The sequence below is a fragment of the Perca flavescens genome, chromosome 12 (genome assembly GCF_004354835.1).
Source record: "Perca flavescens isolate YP-PL-M2 chromosome 12, PFLA_1.0, whole genome shotgun sequence".
Classification (NCBI taxonomy): domain Eukaryota; kingdom Metazoa; phylum Chordata; class Actinopteri; order Perciformes; family Percidae; genus Perca; species Perca flavescens.
This window is the reverse complement of record NC_041342.1, coordinates 21,473,083-21,493,028: the sequence shown is the minus strand read 5'-3', so window position 1 is coordinate 21,493,028 and position 19,946 is coordinate 21,473,083. Positions and strand designations below refer to the sequence as shown.

Genomic DNA, 19,946 nt, shown 5'->3' with positions numbered 1-19,946 from the left:
ACGTTCATTTTATTGTGAAATTATTAATAGGAAGTATCTTATATTGCTGCTGTCTTGATGCGGGTTCAAGCCGCACCGCTTCAGCCTCATTAAAGTAGCGTGAACAGTTCATCGGACTGTCAGTTTATTCCTTTAAACAGGTAACAAAACCCACTTCATTTTGTGGCTATCATCTGAGTTTGTTTTATCCTTTGATTTGAAGTTGACGTTAGCGGTTTGCCTTGCCAAAAACCGAAAGCCAGTTCGTTTATCTCTTTTAGCCACTATGCTAGTATTAGCTAAATTAGCATTCTAGCTAGTTAGCAACCGAACAAGCTACAGTTACGTTATACTTGATTGTCATTTTAAAAATTAGCTCCAGATACTTTCCTTTGTTCTATTCAGTGTATGTTGGATAATGCCGACAGTGAGTATGTGTGCAGTATAACTGTCAGCTGGTCTAGCTCAATTTCGCTAATGTGTGGAAATGAGAATTATTGTAGCTCTGATTGCCTAACTCATGCTGTGCCCATTGCAGTTCCAACAAGTAACGTTAGCTAATCGCATGTGTTCCTTAAACAGCTTGTTGTTTTCTGAACTGTGCAAAAACTGTATGCTGTTATAGTCATTACCGCAACTGTATTTGTCAATTGCTCTTATGGGAACGGCATTGGAATAACCTAATGTTAAAGTTGTTTTAATTCGCAAACAGGACACTATGAATCAAGAGAAGCTTGCCAAACTCCAGGCACAAGTGCGGATAGGTGGAAAGGTACAGTCTACTACTATTTTCTTTTATTTTTTTTGGACATACTATTACATCTCTTGTACTGTGACAAATTCCCAGTATTAAAATCTCATTTTAAGGAGTGTGATGGCATTCAGCACCTGCCAAGTCTTTCCTCCTGACCTCAGCATTCCCTTTATGGGCCCATCCGTGGCCTCTTTGACTTTATTCAAATGAATTGTGAGGTCTTCAGCCACACACTAGGTGGCGTTATTTGTTATTTTTGCTGTGACAAAGGCCTTGTGCCCTTTTCCAGATGACAATATTTTCTCAAATACAAAGTATACAAATTTACGTCCACATTTTACCATAAGTAACAAGAAGATCCCACACGCTGTCGGTCACTTGTGCTCACAAAGCGATCCATGTTAAACTTTTTATTTATTCTGTGATCCTGGGTCACTACTTGCATAATAAAATTAACCCTGCATTAGCAAAAGCTTGTTGAAGTCAAATTCTGGGCTTTAAAAACTAGTGTTTGAATTCTAGTCTTGTGTTTCAGCACAGCTGTTTTCTAGAAATGAGTAAATAATGTGCCCAAGATATAATGGAAAATGTTCGCATAAATACATTTAAAATAGTCTGAAGTGACCCAGTGGTAATAAACTGTATTTGACGTTTTGGTAAATTCAGCTGTCTAAACCTTTTTTTGGCATCCACACCTGTTCTTTTCTCAGGGAACGGCCCGCAGGAAGAAAAAGGTTGTTCACAAAACGGCATCGGCAGATGACAAAAAACTCCAGGGCTCACTGAAGAAACTGGCAGTGAACAACATTGCAGGGATAGAAGAGGTGAGCTATCAAAGGAAAACTGTCAGCATTGTACTATAGCTGGACTTTTTTTTTTTTTTTTTTTTTTTTTGTCCAAGACTCCTAATAAGAAAAGATAAAAGATAGGGAGAGCCTAACCAAAGCTTCCAATCGTGTCATCTAGCTTATTTTTTTAGAGTACTCTTATCCACCTGGCTCCCACAAGGTGTTTGAGATAAATCTAAGTACAAAAAAACAGATGCAACTTGAGAATAAGACATTAACCTGATTGTTGACTTTTGTGCTGTTGGAATTGTTGCCCAGCTTTTTAGTTTTTTTTAAGTTGATCATTTGTCATATGTCATTTGTTGTACAGTAATACCTTGACGATGCAGAATCTTGCGTCAGGTTTTACTGGCTCTAAGTCTGACTGTGTGGTTTCTGTTTCCCCAGGTGAATATGATAAAAGATGATGGGACAGTGATCCACTTCAACAACCCCAAAGTGCAGGCATCTCTGTCTGCTAACACCTTCGCCATCACAGGCCACGCTGAGACCAAGCAGTTGACAGAGATGCTGCCAGGCATCCTGAGCCAGCTGGGAGCTGACAGCCTCAGCAGCCTGCGCAAGCTGGCCGAGCAGTTCCCACGGCAATGTGAGCGCGCACACACACACACACACACACACACACACACACACACACACGCGCGCGCACACACGAATGCGAGCAAACACTCAGTGACAATGTCAGGGTTCTCTGTGGTCGTGTAATGTCTGGGAAATTCTTGGAAGTTTTTAGGTGTCAGCAAAGTCCTCTGCTTTGATGGATACTCCTATGAGGATGGAGGGTGCTGTGGTGAGAAAAGTGACCACCTTTCAACCACAGGACCAGAGTTCAGGTCTCCGTGTTGGCAAACTTCCGACCATATAAATGACCCAGATGTTAAAGGCAGCTGGTCATGGTTGAACTGGCCTAAAAAAGAAACCCAGTATGAATATGCTTCCTTCAACCCATCAATGTACTTAGCAGATTTGTTTGACAGCTTTGTTTGTTTTGAATCACTAGAGAACCAGTAAAGATGAAATCTGTAAATTGGTGAACTAGAGAAACTGGTTATAGCAGCGACGAAAAGTGAGGAGAACAACAGGGACTGTGAGGAAAAAGTCAAAGCTGCCACAGAAAAATGAACGGTTAGAGACCGATTTGTTATTGAAGGTTCAGATATCCAACACTCTGGCTGAGCATCTAGATGATTCAGTTTAAAGCAGTTGACCGTAGTGTTTTTATATGTAAATGAAACCAGTGAAGTAAACAGGAAATAGGAACAGCTTTTCCAGATGGCAACACAAGTAATCGTGATATAGTTTTTATCCCAGTTGTCTTGGAATTGTAGCTGTTGTAATTTTTGCCGAGCATTTCACGACATGTTGAGCATTTTTTTGCAAAAGAGTCCATTTCAGTGGTAAGGTTTCCTCAGAAAGTTTTAAAAGACGGTAAGGCTGAGCAATTTTATTGATTCTGTGATATAAATCAATATTTTTTCCCCCCAAGAAAATATCAATTTTTATGCCGCGAGTATCGATACATAAGTCCCATTCAAATCCCCCGTGTTTACCCCCGTTCACGTTACAGGAAGAGAGATTTGGTCAGCCAGCCGCTAGTGTCGCTGTAGAGCAGCCAACGTCAACTGGCGGCCCGCCGCCAAAGCTTTTAGTCTGGCCCGCAGTATAATCATGAATTCACAAAATGTAAAGAGGAAAAAATGTGTTCTGTTATTTATCATTTCAAGCATTTAGAGCAAAAACCAAGCCCCCTGTATTTACATCTCTATTCACATGCCGGGATTCTCTACAGCGATGCGAAGTTCCACACACACTGCTGAGCCGAGATGTGTGTGTGTGTGTGTGTGTGTGTGTGTGTGTGTGTGTGTGTGTGTGTGTGTGTGTGTGTGTGTGTGTGTGTGTGTGTGTGTGTGTGTGTGTGTGTGTGTGTGTGTGTGTGTGTGTGTGTGTGTGTGTGTGTGTGTGTGTGTGTGTGTGTGTGTGTGTGTGTGTAAGGTTAAAACACGCAGCACCTGACTGGGAACGATACAGAGTTACCAACGGCCGCTGGGGCAGATGAACTCACGTTGGTCTCTTTTCTGTAAATAGGCTACAATTAAACCTTCGTGAGTAGAAAATCAATACTTATCAATGCACTCACCTGTGTAGACCGGCATAAACATGTAGAAAGCGATATTTCAATCTGCTCAGTCCACCGCGCTGTTTTACGCTAACACAGCTCTACTCTGCAAATAGCGAATTTTTACAAACAAGCTAAAACAAAAAATGTCGGTTTAACTGTTTATCTTAGGTTGCCGGGAATCTGGAAATTTTGACAAATTCTTGTAAAACTCACTGCTGGCTGAACAAACCAAACTCTCCGCTAGAGTGGACAATCTGGAGCTACTTAATATGCACGTGAATGACGCGATCGTTATGTTCGAGTGATGATGATGATGATGGTTGTATTATTTTGCAAGAACATCGTTTCATTGCAAATGAGCCATACATGACGAGTGCATAGCCTGCTTATTGGTCCATTCATCATTAAAGCTGGGCTTTTGGCTTTTCCACTTCAACTTTTTGCTTCAGCCTCTTTGACAATGACATGTTTACCTGACAACAGCCTTTCTTTCTGCTGCAGGGGTCAGAGAACTGCAGCCACAACACAAATGTTTAAAGCAATGCCAAATTCATAGAATTTTGCAATAAGATTTTGGTGGAAACGCTGGGACATGCACACTTGTTAAAGTGCTCATATTATGCTCATTTTCAGGTTCATAATTGTATTTAGAGGTTGTACCAGAACAGGTTTACATGGTTTCATTTTCAGAAAACACCATATTTTTGTTGTACTGCACATTGCTGCAGCTCCTCTTTTCACCCTGTGTGTTGAGCTCTCTGTTTTTAGCTACAGAGTGAGGCATCTCATTGTTCAATCTTTGTTGGGAGTTGCAGAAGCTATGTAAGGACTACTAGCCAGTCAGAAGCAGAGTATGAGGGCGTGCCACGCTAGCAGCTAGGCGAGCATTTTAATGTGTGTTACAAAGTGACGCACGTTTGTCACAGAAGTAAAGGCTGGACTACAATAGAGCTCTTTGGAGCAGTTTGTGAACAGTGTTTTCTGTTGGAGATGGTAAGTCCCCTTTTGGGTGGACTTTTTCACTTTGTAAACCTACATATAACGTGCACAAAAAGATATAACACAATAAAGGAAAGGGGAAAAGCTCAACTTTTGATTCACTGATGTTTTTTGTTTTTCTTTATATATTTTGCAGCAATGGACATGAAAGCAGTCAAGGAGGAAATTGCAGAGGAGGAGGATGACGATGTACCAGGTATAAATGCAGATAATTGTTTTAATTTACTGAGGGCATTTAAAATGTTGTTTGTCATGCTTTTCATGCTTATGCTAAAACGGTGCTTCGTCTTTTAAACGTCACCTTTTGTAGATTATATAAGGGGTTTGTTTCCAAAATTACACATTACATGCGTTTGGGGGCGTTTTCGTCAGCCAAGAAAATAAGGAATTAAATTTAGTTTGCATCCTTGTTTTCAAATAGTTTAGATCAACAATTCAGTTGCAGAATGTTAACAATAAAAGATTCAATCACTCACTATCCTATCCTCCACTAACGTGTTAGTGTGACAAAATCCTGATGCACTTTGTTGTTTTCCATCTTACAGATCTTGTGGAGAACTTTGATGAAGCCTCAAAGGATGAAGCAAACTGATGAACCCTTTTTGTTTTCCTCCGTCAACCGTTCCATTTTTTACCTCTTACGGACTCACAGAGAGCATTTCCTCTTGTGGGAAACGGTTGTTAAAGGTGCGAGGCATCATCATCTCCGGAGATGTGAACCACTTTGGTTTAGCCTCCCACAGCAGCACAGCAACAACAACATGCAGATACAGTAGGTTTTGATTTCAGTAGGCTGTAATATTGTGGACACGCCAAGAAACGAGGATCCGCACGAGTCCCGGCAACAAAAGGACTACTACTTTAGAAATAAGCTTTCTACATGGTTAAACGTGGCTAGTATTTAAGAGATTGTTTATTAAATTACAGTTTAAAGTGAATGGAGAATTCATTTTACATTATAGCTGTGATTATGAATTTAATAAAACATTTTTGGGCTATTGATGCTTCTCGTTATTACTTCTCAGATTGGTTTTGGCCACAAGAACGCTTGTCACCTCAATGACAGCAAATGGGAAACACAAACGTCAGTAGTATTGTATTACCTACATGTTGATAAGCACATTTGAAGTAGTGGTTGAGGTCTTCATATGTAGTATAATTATGTATTACTGATGCTCATTTTATAAGTAGAAAAAACATTTAAGGCTATAAAAAGCCCCACAGTGGGCCTCTTCCTTTACACTTCCTTGAATTCATAGATATCTGAGCTGCTGTAACGGAATAGTCTGGGGGATAAATTAACAAAAAATGTCAAACTAAAATGTATTTAAAAATGCACAGCTTTCGATTTTGCTCATTGGTTGTGTTGCTATAGCTACGAGGATTTGCATTAGTGCTGAATGAATTCAAATGGAAGAACCTCAATCAATCAAGATTTCAGTTAAAGTAAAAGTAGAACAATATGAACTACATATAAGCATAATTTCTCAATTACAAGTAAAAGTCCAGCATTTAAAATTTGACCTAAGTAAAAGTACACTATTTTCAGCAAAATGTACTTAAGGGATTGAAAGAAAGTATGTAAGAATTATATACGAATGTGAATTAACAAGTAATCAGTTTTTGAATGTGTCTGGTCAAAAGGGGGCTAATTTTAACTACTATATTATGCTTTTAAGTATCCTATACTGTTTGGTAGTTTAATATACAACCATACCTAAAATGTTATAGACTGATAAGTTTTGTATGATGATCTTAATCTGCAAAGTATCTGTCAAAAATAAATTGTGGAGTGAAAAGTATAATAATTCCCCTGACGTAGTGGAGTACAAGAAAATGGAAATAGTACATTGCATTTAAGTACAGTACTTGTATTCCAATTTTTGGTAATTGATTGTCATTTCTCAAGTAAAACTCCAGACTTTCTCAACCTCACAAAGGAGATTGATTACTTTCTATTATATTTTTGTTTAATAATTTCTTTTTGTCTAAAAATAAGTTATTTTATTATCTTGGGTTCAGGTAACATTAAGGGTTAATTATTTTGTACTAATTTATTAAGTAGTTATCAATCAACTGAATGCAATGAAATAACGGTTAGTATTGGCCTTAATTTTCATCTCTATAATTTGTTGTTAAAACCATAGACTGTTAATATTAATATACAGTCTATGGTTAAAACATATGATTGGGTGTGCACATAAGGAAGGGGTGAAATAATTTGACATACATTTTCGCCAACACTCTTAATATTCAGTTTCATTGATCACCTCTGACGCTCATCTGCTGCATCGTGCGGATCAATGGACCGCTGCTGTCACGATCCGGCAGCAGGAGAAGTCTGACAAGGTTAAGGGGATGAATGTGCCATTTTAGCTCTAGTGTGTCCTGTGTCGTGCCGGGGGGGGGGTAGCGGGGAGCTGCGGACCCGCCCCGGGGTCTTATAACACATCTTTGGGCTCACCACGCCACCTCCAGCCCAGTTTGAGCTAAAATGTCCCTGCTGCTGCTGCTGCTGCTGCTGCGGCTGGACCACAGTGCAGGAGCTGGATGGAGCTGAACCGCTTTAGAGATTCGTCAAGGTGCACAGTGAAAGCTGGGTCTGGACCGGAAACGATGTTCTCGCCTTTAAAATAAGGGCTCAGAAACAACAATGTTAAAGAATTTAGGGGTGTAAAAGTAAAAGGGAATCCGTTTTTTTTTTCAGGATGATTGATAGCTGTTCAACATAAAGCTTTTTAAATGCTGGTGGTGGAATGATTGCAATGACTACAACTTTTGAAGTACTTAAATGTCATGCTACTTTATTATAGCTCTACTTGATAACAAGTTAGATGCACGTATTGTACTTTTTACTGCTTTCACCAGCTACAACATTAAAATACAGCTTACACATTGATGTGTCACTAATAAAATAATACAATAATGTAATATATGATATAACACTGAGAGGAGCCAATAAATAATACTTATTTGTTTCCTTAGACATAATAATAACAATAATAATTTTTGTCTGATATATTTTTTCCACAAACATTTTCAATTATGTGGAATTTTATTGATTTTTTCATTACATTTTACATGCAAAAATGTTCAATTATATACACACTTAACTGCACTTAGATGTATTGTACATACATATCTACATCTTACCGTTAGTACTCAAGTATACATGATGAATACCTTAGTGAAACTACACATTTTCAAGTAGAACCTTTATTTTGAGATAAATAACCGGAAGTAAAGGCTTTCCATTGTGGTTGTCTTGCTACTTATTTTTCCCAATATTAAACCTTGGGGGAGGGATCCTTGACTGCTGTCGCACAACTACGGTAGACTACAGGCTGCACTTTCCGACTTGCACTGTTTGAGTTTGTCAGGCAGCGGAGGGTCTACACGAGGATACTCAAAAATAGACTTCAAAGGCGATTATCTATGACGGACACTGGCGGAGGGGCTCTGCGGGACAGTAGGTAAAGATGAGGATTCCTCCGGTGAGTAACGTTAACTGAATTTGTTTTCATGACATTTCACAGGTCTGCAGTTGCTCTGGCGTTACAGCCCGCCATTACAACGACAAGTGTTAATAACTCAGCCGAAGTCAGTGTATTTTATGGTCTGTTTAGCTAGCTAAACGGTGAGGGATACCGGGAGAGGTGGTGTTACGGTAACACTATTTTACCTTCAATTAACGTCACACAACGCGTTAACGTGGCTTTACGAGCTGTACCTAAACATTCACTAAAACGCTAGCAGTGCGGCGGGAGGCAATACACTTTCAGTGACTATGAGAAATGGGCTAAGTTAACCTGAGGAGGAATGCTTTTTAAAATAACCGTTAAAACTGTCCGTTAGCCCCAAAGCCCACCGAGTCAGCGACGGTGTGAGTGTCCGTCAGAGCAGCAAGTCGCTGCAGTCACTCGGCGCACGACTAACGTAACCCGCTGAACCTAATACTATCTTATTCATTCCCCTGATACACCCTGCTGCTATACAGTGGTATTATTTTGTCTGTAAATTTTATATTTCTTCTACCAGCTTGTTCAGTCGGCTTGGTGATAGCTGTTTTGGAAACTTACTCGTGGGCCTTTTGGTGTGGATGTTAAATTCAGCTAGCAGCCCAGCTAATACAATTAACTATCCAAGTTTTGGTGAAAACACAACCTCAACTGTGATTTTGTAGCTGTTCAGTCATGACAGTTACCACTTGAATAACGCAGAGTAGTTTCCTATGGGTTTACCCAGTCTGTCTGTGAAGTGTGAATAATATTTACCATCTGAGGCTGTGTTTGGCCTGCAGGCAGCAGGCACAGCCACAGTGCCACTTTATGGTTGCATAATCTAAGCTAATGGTCATCTGTCTTGCTCCTGAGAGTTGGTTTGGTGAGGTTTGTTGGTCCCATGTGTTTTGCATTTACCTTGTCATGTGGTCTAAGGGCCTTAAGTCAAGCTCTGGAGGTAGATTGATGAAGAATAACTGGGCCCATCCCAGTACCACCTTGAATAGTCATCACCAGTGAGGAATTTAAAAATAAATTGGTCAGTGAAGAGAAAGCCACATCAGATTATATTAAAGTGCATTTTTCCACAAATATGCTGGAAAGGCTTAGACTTTTGCAACACCCATCATTTTTTTGGCATCTTTCTAGCCTTGCCTGACTGTCCATGCTGAATGCAAAACATACACAGCACATTTGATTTTTTTTTTTTACCTGTATCTCACCCAATCATCAATCAGTATTAAAATCCAGCGGAGGTCATTGAGTAGACTGATCCAACAGGCTACCCATGCAAATACCAGCTCTCATGTGTGCAGAGACTTCCCAGATGTAGGTTACTGTACGCTTTCAGGAAGTATTACAAGTCTCTCCCTGATGGCAGCCCAGCAGCCTGTCTCCTCTTGCAGTTTTTTTTCCGTCTTTGGTGGTTAAATGTAGATCAAAACATAAGGGAGAACAGACAATGATAATAGCTTTTGACACATACTGTGAAGCAGAGCAGCTCTTTGTAGCAGGAGGACAGCTACTCTCTTTACTTTTAGCGTGTTCAAATCTCAACAGATTTACCATTTTAACCTCTCGTCAAATAATTTATCTTTTATTATTATTATTATTGAGGAGACTGTGACCTTTTCGGAGGATACAAACCTGTGGCATGTTTTTTTTTTTTATTGTGTTTTTCTTTTATTCTTTCTTTAGTCTCTAGCAGTACATAGGAATTACAATTGTAAAAAAAAAAAAAAGGAGGAGGTAGGACAACTCCCAGTCAGGGCGTTAAACATTACATAATAATGTGTCATTCAGTCATGCGATCATGTTGTTAGAAAGTTATGTCAGTCCATTCTTAAACGGAGGAAGTGATCATTTGAGGTTTCCTGTGTTCACCCTGACTAGACGGCGTCTGGAGCACGTCTGTGTCGGGTATGGATCTAAAAACGCTGTTTATCAGGATGTGAGCTCTCCGTCCTGGAAGTCCCTTTAATTCATGAGAATTTACAAATAACGAAGTTTTCCCCTAATCCAAAACCCCCAGTGACTCAGACAGCAGTTTTAAATGTATTGCTTCGAATAACAATCATTTTCTTTATTGATTTTGTTTTTCTCATTTAATAATGGTCTCTAAAATGTCAGAAAGTAGTGGGACATTTCCACAATAATTTCCCAAGTTGCTTGTTTTAATCAACCAACAGTCCAAAATAGGGCTGAAACTAACAATTTTGTCTTCAATTTACGTGTTTTGTCCTACCAATAGTCCGTAATCTTTTTTTGTTGATGTGTGTGGACTTTGCCTCTGTATGCCATCAGCTAGTGACTGTTAACTGGGTTATGGTTATGATTCCTCATGAGCTCCCTTAAATACTTTAGGAGCTTAGACGAACACTTAGGAACATTTATGCAGGACATTTATTCTTAATTTGAAGAAGAAATCTTAGCTCACTCTCAGAAGTTTGCTGTATTTGATGCTGAGATTTGGGGCTTTATAGATATTGGCCCAGATTTTTTTTATGAAGAAAAGCACAGGTGGAATTGATAACATTAATGATGGGTAACCGATATAAAAGGGGCACATGCCAGTAAGGCTAAATTAAGACTACCAGAATCCTGAAAATGGTGCGTTCAAATGCTGTTTTGCTATTAAGGATATTATACCTCTCATTTTCTTGCTGTGACATTATAAAATGTATGCTGTGAAAAGACATGGAAGAACACCGTGAGTCTATGTATTGACATGCCATCCTCATGCAGGAAGTGGATCTCAGAAAATATTGATTGGCAATCAAAGGAATCAAGAAACCAGAAAAAAAGATTCTTAAAGGAAAACTCCCTCTCAGGAAACAGCAGGAAACTGAGTTGTTTTGACAGCGAGGACATAATGAACTGTTGTAGTGCTCCAGTTTGTCCGAGCTCCCTCGCTGTTTCTGCCCTTGTCTTATTTAATTTTGCTGCCATGCAAGGATGTCCAGTCTGGTATGGTTTATTGTGTTAGTAGTCTGTTAGGCCCTTTCATTATTAGCATGTCTGAGTTACACTGGAGGCTGGAGCATGGCTGTAGTAAATGGGGATCAACTGCAATTTGCTCGATGTAAAAATAGAGTAGAGACCATGGTCCTGTTTTCAGTCATGCTTTAACGTTACGTGTTATACTTAAACACCAATTTACAAAATACCCTTATTTATGTTTTGCCCTTCCTCCACCGGGGTTCTGCGGAGGAAGCTCTGCCTGGTCCACACAGCATTCCCGAGGGAGTGCTGGGAGAACAACGTGCTCTGGTTTATTGGCATTTCTTTAAACCAATCCCAATCGTCTTAGGCGGTGCTAAGCGCCGGGAAAAGCTGCGGTGCCGCTGCAAAATAGTCTCGCGAAGGAACTTGTTTTGGTGAAACGTGTGCAAGTTCAAAAGGTGTGGAATGGGAAAACTCAGATTGGACAGATAGTCTAGCTAGCTGTCTCAATTTACCCTGCTGATATCTGAGAAAAGGTTGACCTTAGTCCTCATAAATCAACCAGAGTTTAAAATGCCAACAAAAAGGAAGCCCAAGGCAACAGATATCCGGCCTAAACGAGTGAAATCTGGCGGAATTTCCGTCGGCACCGGAGCAATCCTGGAAGTGGAACGTCGTGGATATAGACTACCTGTGCAGTGACTTTGATCAAATCAATCAAGCTAAGACACCAAACATTCCCTGGATCCAGCTGTTGAAGACAACATTGTTGTAGCATTGTACAAAGAGGTAGCGCTGCCACGTTATAGTATATAATTATATATTAAATTGTGATGATTGACATTAGTTTATCATTAGTTTAGTCTGTAAAATAGTTTGTAGGTCAATTAGGTGAGCTCCACTGTCTTGCACAAGATATACTCGATATTCTCGCTCTACTTCAGGCCACGTGGAATAGTTTTTGATTAGTCATTAGTTGAGGAGTCGAAGCATGTTCACAACATTATCTTAAGATTGTGTAGCTGCATGACCATTTTCCTTTAGTCCTACAGGCTCTCTGACTGACACACCCTCTCGTGCACATATGTCTCCTTTTAAAAGCATCACAAGTTTACATGTCTAAAAATACAACTCCTGTACGCACTTTGACTAAAGATGCATTATTCAATGCCTCTGCAGAGTAATTAAATCTTAATCAGGGACGGCCTCCTGTCCTCATGGAGGCATGTGTGTGTTTGTTCACACGTATGCATGTGTGTCTGTCTGCGTGTGGTTATGTGTGCACTGTCCCGGAGGTTTTCAGGCTCTTACGGTGTGACATGATTTCAAAAGTCTTTTTATTCAGTGTGGAGGGAAACTTCTGTGCTAAATAAAAGCTGCAGAGGTTGGACGAGGTTAAACTTTGGCGCTTAGATGTTGCTCCCATTCAGTGATGGGTTCAGGTGATGTAACGGTAATTTACTCGACCCAAATTGGATCCTCTCCCACTCTAACAGGCTCATTGTTGATTTTAAAAGCAAACCTGGACATGTTCGTGCTTTTTCCGGCTCAGGCAGTGGGAGTTAACACGGGTTACTACTGTTCATGTGTCATCACCGCAACAACAGTAGTCTCCATTTTGGTCAATAATAGTTATGATAATGCTTTTAATCATTTCAGTTGGTCAAAGCAATGGCGATTCTAAAACTCAATACTTATTTAGAACTAAATGAAATGTTTCAAATAAGTATCATGAACTGACAACTGTCTGGTCACATTTGTTATCTTGTGTACTGTTATTATGTACTACTATATATATATATATATATATATATATATATATATATATATATATATATATATATATATATATATATATATATATATATATATATATATATATATTTCATTCATTCTTTTTTTCAAGTCAAGTAGTTCAAAATTGCCGTTTTTGTGGCTGGGATGTCTTTTACCATATATGTCCCCTCGTTTTCTGTTATTTCTCACCTGTCAACTTAGTAACAAAGGCATAAAATGCACCAAAAAGTCCTTTTTTATGTGTTCTTGCAGATAAAACCTTTGGACTATTTTATTTAGACAAAAGCCTTAAAATTAATGTATGGCTGTTTGTCTTTATACAACATTTAACAAAAAGGTTTCATTGCTATAGAGTATATTTTTAAAAAGGTGATTATGAAGTAGTTAAAAATGTCAGTTTATATTTATTTTAGCAAGCAGAGTTCATTCTATCTATTGATTGAGCAGTGACGTCACGGTGTGTGTGTTGTGCCTAATCTGAGTCATCATACTCCATCTGGACTGTGCTCGCCTGAAGGTTTGTAACATGCTTTATTAAAGCCCTGTTTTGTTTCATTCACTGATGGATTATTAATTATTATATGATGGTATATTAATAGTATTATTATATATTCTTAATTTATAGAAGCCTTTTTGTAGTCTGTGCAATTTTTATTTTGCTCTGCTCGCAGTGTTTCCTCCAGCCTCGTTCCTAGTGTGGCAGAAATGGTTTGACCCACGGTACCCACTACATGTGTAGCCTCCTATCCTGTGCCTTTGCTGTTTTGTGCTGACATGGTGCCCATGCTTGCACCTTAAACTAAACGGAAAAAGTGTTGACTATACTCCTTTTTTTTTTTTTTTTTTTCTCTCTATTTTTTTCAAGCCCTTCGCTCTGCGGAATATCTGGTCTCTGGTGTAATCCTTGGTCGCTCTCGTCCTTATGAGAATGACCCTGAAGTTCAGCATGGCTGTTACTCATTTACACACACACACACACACACACACACACACACACACACACACACACACACACACACACACACACACACACACACACACACACACACACACACACACACCATATCCTCACTCCAAGGTCTCCTCCTCAGCAAGGACAGACTGGGCAGGTTTACTCTGCAGTGATTCAGGCTTCAGCTGTTTTCCATTCATGACTCTGATTATCTTGTAGAGCGTGGATGGGTAATGGTTTACTTTGTATGATAATGTGCAATACACACAACGCTAAATGTTCTGTATTATCAATTGATGCAAGGTGGTGTTCATGAACTAAAGTGTCCCACACTTATCTAAGATTTTGTTCTGATTCATCATCAGCGTGATGGGTGGAGACAGTAAAGATATAATATGTAATATTTCTGCATTAAAATCTCTCAAACGATTATACCTATGGTATATATTTTGTTGAGTTGTGTACTTACTTACAATATCCCAAATGTTCCCAACAATGTTCAAACCGTGTCATTTGAATCAATGACACGGACTGTGTCGTTGGGTCGCCTGTCAATGGCATCATAGAACCTTCGATTTGTCTAACTAATGTCAAAACACGGGAAACACCAGATGATCAGAGACTAATTGTAAAGCATACAATGTCAAGGAATTATACTCAGCATTTCTTTCTGCCACACAGCATTATTGTTTCAGTAATTACATGCCACTTTGCCACACAGTAATACAGTAGAGACCTTATTTATTGATATACTTAAATAATTACTACAATGTGCTACATTGACAAGTGGCTCATGCTAGTGCTTGGTGACTAAACCTTACCATAACAATATAAGGTTAAAACCATGTTCAGCACGCTCATAAATTTATTTTTAGTTTAGTTTTAGATTGTTAGTTTGACCATGGTCAACAGTGCTGGGCTGCCCCTCGATTAAATTCACCACGTAATGTTAGTCACCTGGTCCGCTACCACTACAAATAGAATCAAGAAAAACTTTATCTATTTTATTAGTATGACATGACACAAATAAATGTTGCTAAATGTAACGTGAATAAATGTTATAGATTATCTTGTCTGTGAACGGATGCATTTTAATCGGCAATGGTGGTTAACGAGGACAACTCCCATTTTCCCACGCAACATCACAACGTCATCAAAAGGCCGTGTTTATGGTTTACGTCCATTGTTTCGATCCCTAGCGGCAGACAATTACATATTGTACGTTTTAACTTTGAGCTGTCCTATGTTGAAATAAAGAAAATAATCGCATCAATGTGTATCATGCTTGAAAGTATGTCTGCAACTAACTAATAATTTGGGGTATAAATTAACATAAAATAATAAAAGAAAATGCCCATTATAATTTCCCAGAGTTAGTGAAATCTTTAAATTGTTTGTTTTATCCAACAAACAGTCCAATACCCAAAAGATATTCATTTAACTATTATATGGCAAAGAAAAAGAATAAAATCTTGAGCTGAAAAACGGTCATTGTAAAAAAAACAAAAAACATTTTTGCTTGAAAAAATTAATCAGTTGTCATAATTGTTGCTGATTTAATTTTCTGCTGATTGATCAATTATTTGACAAATCATGTCAGCTCTACTTGAAAATGGCAAATTTATTTCTAAATGAATTGTGAGGTTTGACCTTGTCTTGTGTTTTAAAGGTAATATTTTTATTTTAAAAAATGCCAGCTTTAACCTTACAATAAATACAATTCAGATGTAAATATACACACTTTTCACTCACAGGAAATTAGATATTAAGCACAGAGCAGTCACTTAGCTGGCTTTACTTTTCTATAATTTAAAGTTCATATTCTGAGCATGTAGGAAATGCTGTAACCATACTCATTGTATCACCTTGTAGTGAAACTAGCAGCATGCATTGCCACACAGGTTGAGAAGCAGCACTTTTACTCAACGGTGTTTCCCTCTATGTCTAAGGTGTGGGCGCTGGGCGCTTGCCAAACTGGATGAAGTGAGAACTGAGAGGGAAATCCACTGAGAAAAAAACCACTTGGGACTGCTGAGGAGGACCTCTGTGTAGGTGAGGACTGACGGAGAGAGGGGCATTATTTCAAGGCTAAATGCATACTATACACAGGAGTTTCACTGGAGTCAGAAATTCAGAGAAAATAATGAAGACCTGCTGGCTTTGGGTGCTTGGCTTTACAAGGTTGTGGTGCAGAGGATGAAGCCAAGTTGGAAATTTAACTTTTGACATGACTTTGCATACTGTTTTACTATTTCATTTATTGTATCTTTTGTTTCTACTTAAACAAATCATATTAAATTGAGATATAAAAAAGGAGATATGATTCAGGCCGTGGGGGACATGTGCATCCAGTATGGAAATGCGAACGGATTTGGTATTAAGGACATGCTCATCCTGCTTCTAGGTTCACACGGTCGTCGGCAGGGTGGAGCTTCCTGACCCATGGAGAATTACTTCCAGGCCGAGGCCTTCAACCTGGACAAGGTGCTTGACGAGTTTGAGCAGAACGAAGGTGAGCTGCTCTGTTTTATTGAATGTGGAGACGAGACAGGCACAAATAGTGAGTCTTTATGCTTGAGAAAAGACGGATAGCACAAGGTGTAGCTGTGAAATTGAAGTTTCGGAGAAGCTGTGGTCAGGATGCTATTCTGTAGCCCATGAGTAAATCAACAAGGTGTCAGACAATCGGCCACCATCCAATGAGTTTGAGTAACATTTACAGGTGATTGATTGGTGTGCTAAGAGGGAATAGGACTAATTGGATTATCAATGTCCCTTGGGTTTGTGTGAAACTGTGTAATTGGTGCAAGACAAGAATCTTTCCTTTTCTTCACACTTAATGCTCACAATAAGGGAAGAAATTGTGTTAGGGCCTGTTTTTGAAACTCTGCTTCCACAGAGTTTATTTATGGTGAATGTAAAATAAACACTGCATTATTAAGCTGTGTATATGTATGCTTCCAGCTCCACAGTACAAACAGTCTGCTTATTATAGAGATAAGGATGCTCTTTTTCTGGATTTTAAAAATGCCAGTTCATCACACAGCATATTTTGATAGTACTGTGAGTTCAGTGTGTATTTTGGCTGTGCGTGATTATGTGTGTGTCTTATGCCAGAGATCCAGCTTGGCAGATTTACTCTGTGTGAGTGAATATGTGCTTGGATCTCTCTAAAACAGCTAAGCATGAATTCCAGTGGAGGCAGGAGAGCACTGACATGGCTATGTGAGAAAGTCTTTTTGAATAAATATTATTAAGAATTTCCGCTCGTATTACACAGCATTCATGTGCCAGCTTGACTGATGGCTCCCAGGTGTGACCGAGCCGCTTGGCCCACTTTCTCAGAATTTCCCAGGCCATCCACACACTAATTTCCCACTCCATGCCAACCTCATTTCTCAATTTGTCCCCTGGTTTGTTCCAGCCATTTTTAGCTCTTCCAATCACCTGGGAATGTATATCATTCTATTAGTTCTCTGTGGCAGTTAATTTGAGGCTGCCTGTCTTGCTATTGTAGGTTTATGATCTCTTTGCTGGTAGCCCCTTCTGATTTTCAGTTTCATGTCTTCAACATGACAAGAAACCTGCAAGTAGGGCTGGGTATTGTTTGACAAAATTACAATGCCAGTACCAAAACCAGTACCCTTAAAATGAGACCGAAATCAATAGAGTTCTTAATTTGAATGAATCCTTCTGCATTTTATGCATTTATTTTTATAAGGCTCCACAGGTGTGTAGTACAGCCATACTATCGACCATTTTGTTGGCATCTCGGGACGCTGAACTGTCTAATGCACCGCACTCGACTTCTCCACATCACAGACTGTATGGGTCGTAGCTTTTGTGGTAGTGGGCCTATATCACGCATTAGATCAAAGAACACTTGTAATTGGCTGCGAGCAAAACCATACTAATAGTAATTTTTTCTAGATTTACAAAAAGGATAGAATACAGGTTTTTTACTGGAGAAGTTTCATTACTACTTGGTACTGGATTATTCTGGTTGATACCTTTTTTTTAAAGGTACCGATACCCAGCCCTACATGCAAGCTATCCTAAAAAATGAGCGTAAAATGTGACTTATGCAGTGGAGCATTATTATTGGATCAGTAACTTACACCTCTTCTAAAGACTAAAGTTTTATGACAAATAAGGCAACATGAGATCCATATAATCGTTTTCTTCTCCTCTTTCTCTGCCAGATGAGACAGACAATCCCATTCTCTCGGATGCCAAGTGGACCCAGATCCTGGCCCCACCAGCCCACCTGCTCTCTCTGAACCCAGCACTGGCCCATGCAGAGCTCAGTCCCCAGGAGAGTCAACTGCCGTTCAAAACCCTCCCCGACTCCTCCTCCAGTGCCTCGCCGGGGGTCGACCCTAAAAGACATCCCGGTCCCGAACCTCCATCTTGGTTAGAGGAGAGGCCGGCAGACGTCCATAGCCCACCCCTCCCCCAGCCCAACATTGGCAAACTGGTGGGCACAGACGACCTCTCGCCGCCCCCTGTGACGGCCTGTACTGCTGTGGAGAATGGCTGCCCTTCCAGCCCTGCAAGCCCACAACTGGATGGGCTCAGCAAGGAGATACATTCTCCTCCAGACAACCAGCCTGGTGCTTCAGGCCAGGAGGCTAAACCTCATCAGGAGGAGAGCTCTTCCTCAGCAGCAGGAGGAGGAGGAAGCTCCACTGTTAGTTCCACTCACTTTACTTTTGAGCTTGGATTAGGACACGAAGAAGAAACTGTGGAACCAACAACACAAAATGGGGAAGGTGTCAAAGAGGGGGCTAGTACAGCTGTTTTACAGGACAAAGGTCAAGAAAAACAAACTGCAAACTTAAAAGAGGAGCAGGTAGAAAGTCTGTTGAATAGGGGGAGATACGTTCAGGTTGGTTGTGAGGTGGATGAGAATGGTGTATCTCCTCCTGTATGGGTTGGAGTGGAGAATGAGAGGAGATGTGGCCCAGAGGGACAGATAGACCAACTCCTCAGAATAGTAAGCCTTCCCAATGGTTTGGAGCAGGAGAACAGTAATCATTCTAAACTCAAAGAGACAGAGGAGGAGGAGGAGGAGGAGGGCTTTTCTCCCTCTCCTGTCCCCTCCAAAGAGGACTCTGTCACTGAGGAGAAAGAAATGGAGGAAAGCAAACAAGAGAGCAGCGATGGAGGAGCAGTGGGGTCAGGTAGCATCCAACCAAAACTCAACAACAAACGGCTGCAGCCGGTCAGTGTTCCCTACGGAGGGGCACGACCAAAGCAGCCAGTCAGCCTCAAGCTCCAAATCCCACAGCCGCTGTCGGGCCAGGTACAAAATCAGCTTGGCCCGTCTGCCATCAGCAGGAACAAAAACCAGGAGAACCAGTGTTGGAGAGGCACACCCTCTGAAACTACACCAAGCGGGTCTGATCAGAGTGCAGTCGGGGTGAACGGAGATGGTATTGTCCACTCTTTTCCCCTGGTGCCTTCAGAAAGCCCAGACAATGACCTCCAGGCAGGCCAACTGGGAACCCTGTGCAGGAAACCTGCCAGCTCCCTGGGGGAGGTTGCCCCTGTGTGGGTGCCTGACTCCCAGGCTCCTGTCTGTATGAAATGTGATGTCAAGTTCACCTTTACCAAGAGGAGGCACCACTGCAGGGCCTGTGGCAAGGTCAGTGGAGCGCTAGAGCTGCTTTTATGTGAACATCTAACCTAAAACCCTGTATCACACTAAAAAAACAATGTTTATAGCAACCTGGCATTTCTTGTTTGGTGATTTATTGGTTGGTGTATTTATAATACCATAATCCCATAATAATTGACTGAAGTGCAGCCACACTTACAATAATTATCTTTTTAAATCTAAAGCATCAATAGAAAAGTTTTTTTTGGGTTGAGCCCCTCCAAAAAAACAAAAAAGAGACTCAATTTTGCACAAATTTTAAACAATCATTCAGAAATAAGAAGGGATACATTTCGTAACCCTACAGTGGCCTGTATAGACTAATAGACCAGAATGCAGTGTATCCATGAGATATATTGTATTAAGAGTAAGGTACATGCCATTGAAAAACTCTTG

General features: G+C 40.1%; 2 protein-coding genes across 2 annotated transcripts in view; both read left to right on the top strand.

Moving 5' to 3' along the window:
* Positions 1-34: 34 nt before the first annotated feature.
* Positions 35-5,702, top strand: LOC114564961 (transcription factor BTF3 homolog 4). The gene is made up of 6 exons (XM_028592689.1): positions 35-140; positions 692-751; positions 1,444-1,557; positions 1,969-2,170; positions 4,836-4,895; positions 5,245-5,702. Exons 2-6 carry the CDS (start codon positions 698-700, stop codon positions 5,289-5,291), a joined length of 477 nt encoding a protein of 158 aa, XP_028448490.1. The 5' UTR covers positions 35-140; positions 692-697; the 3' UTR covers positions 5,292-5,702.
* Positions 5,703-8,006: 2,304 nt separating this feature from the next.
* The window catches only part of zfyve9a (zinc finger, FYVE domain containing 9a), a 29,028-nt gene continuing 17,088 nt past the window's right edge, over positions 8,007-19,946 (top strand). Inside the window, exons 1-4 of the mRNA XM_028592281.1 lie at positions 8,007-8,193; positions 15,841-15,943; positions 16,296-16,403; positions 18,094-19,538. Coding sequence (XP_028448082.1) covers positions 16,334-16,403; positions 18,094-19,538 — 1,515 coding nt within the window. The 5' untranslated portion in view covers positions 8,007-8,193; positions 15,841-15,943; positions 16,296-16,333. The remainder of the gene's footprint in view (positions 8,194-15,840; positions 15,944-16,295; positions 16,404-18,093; positions 19,539-19,946) is intronic.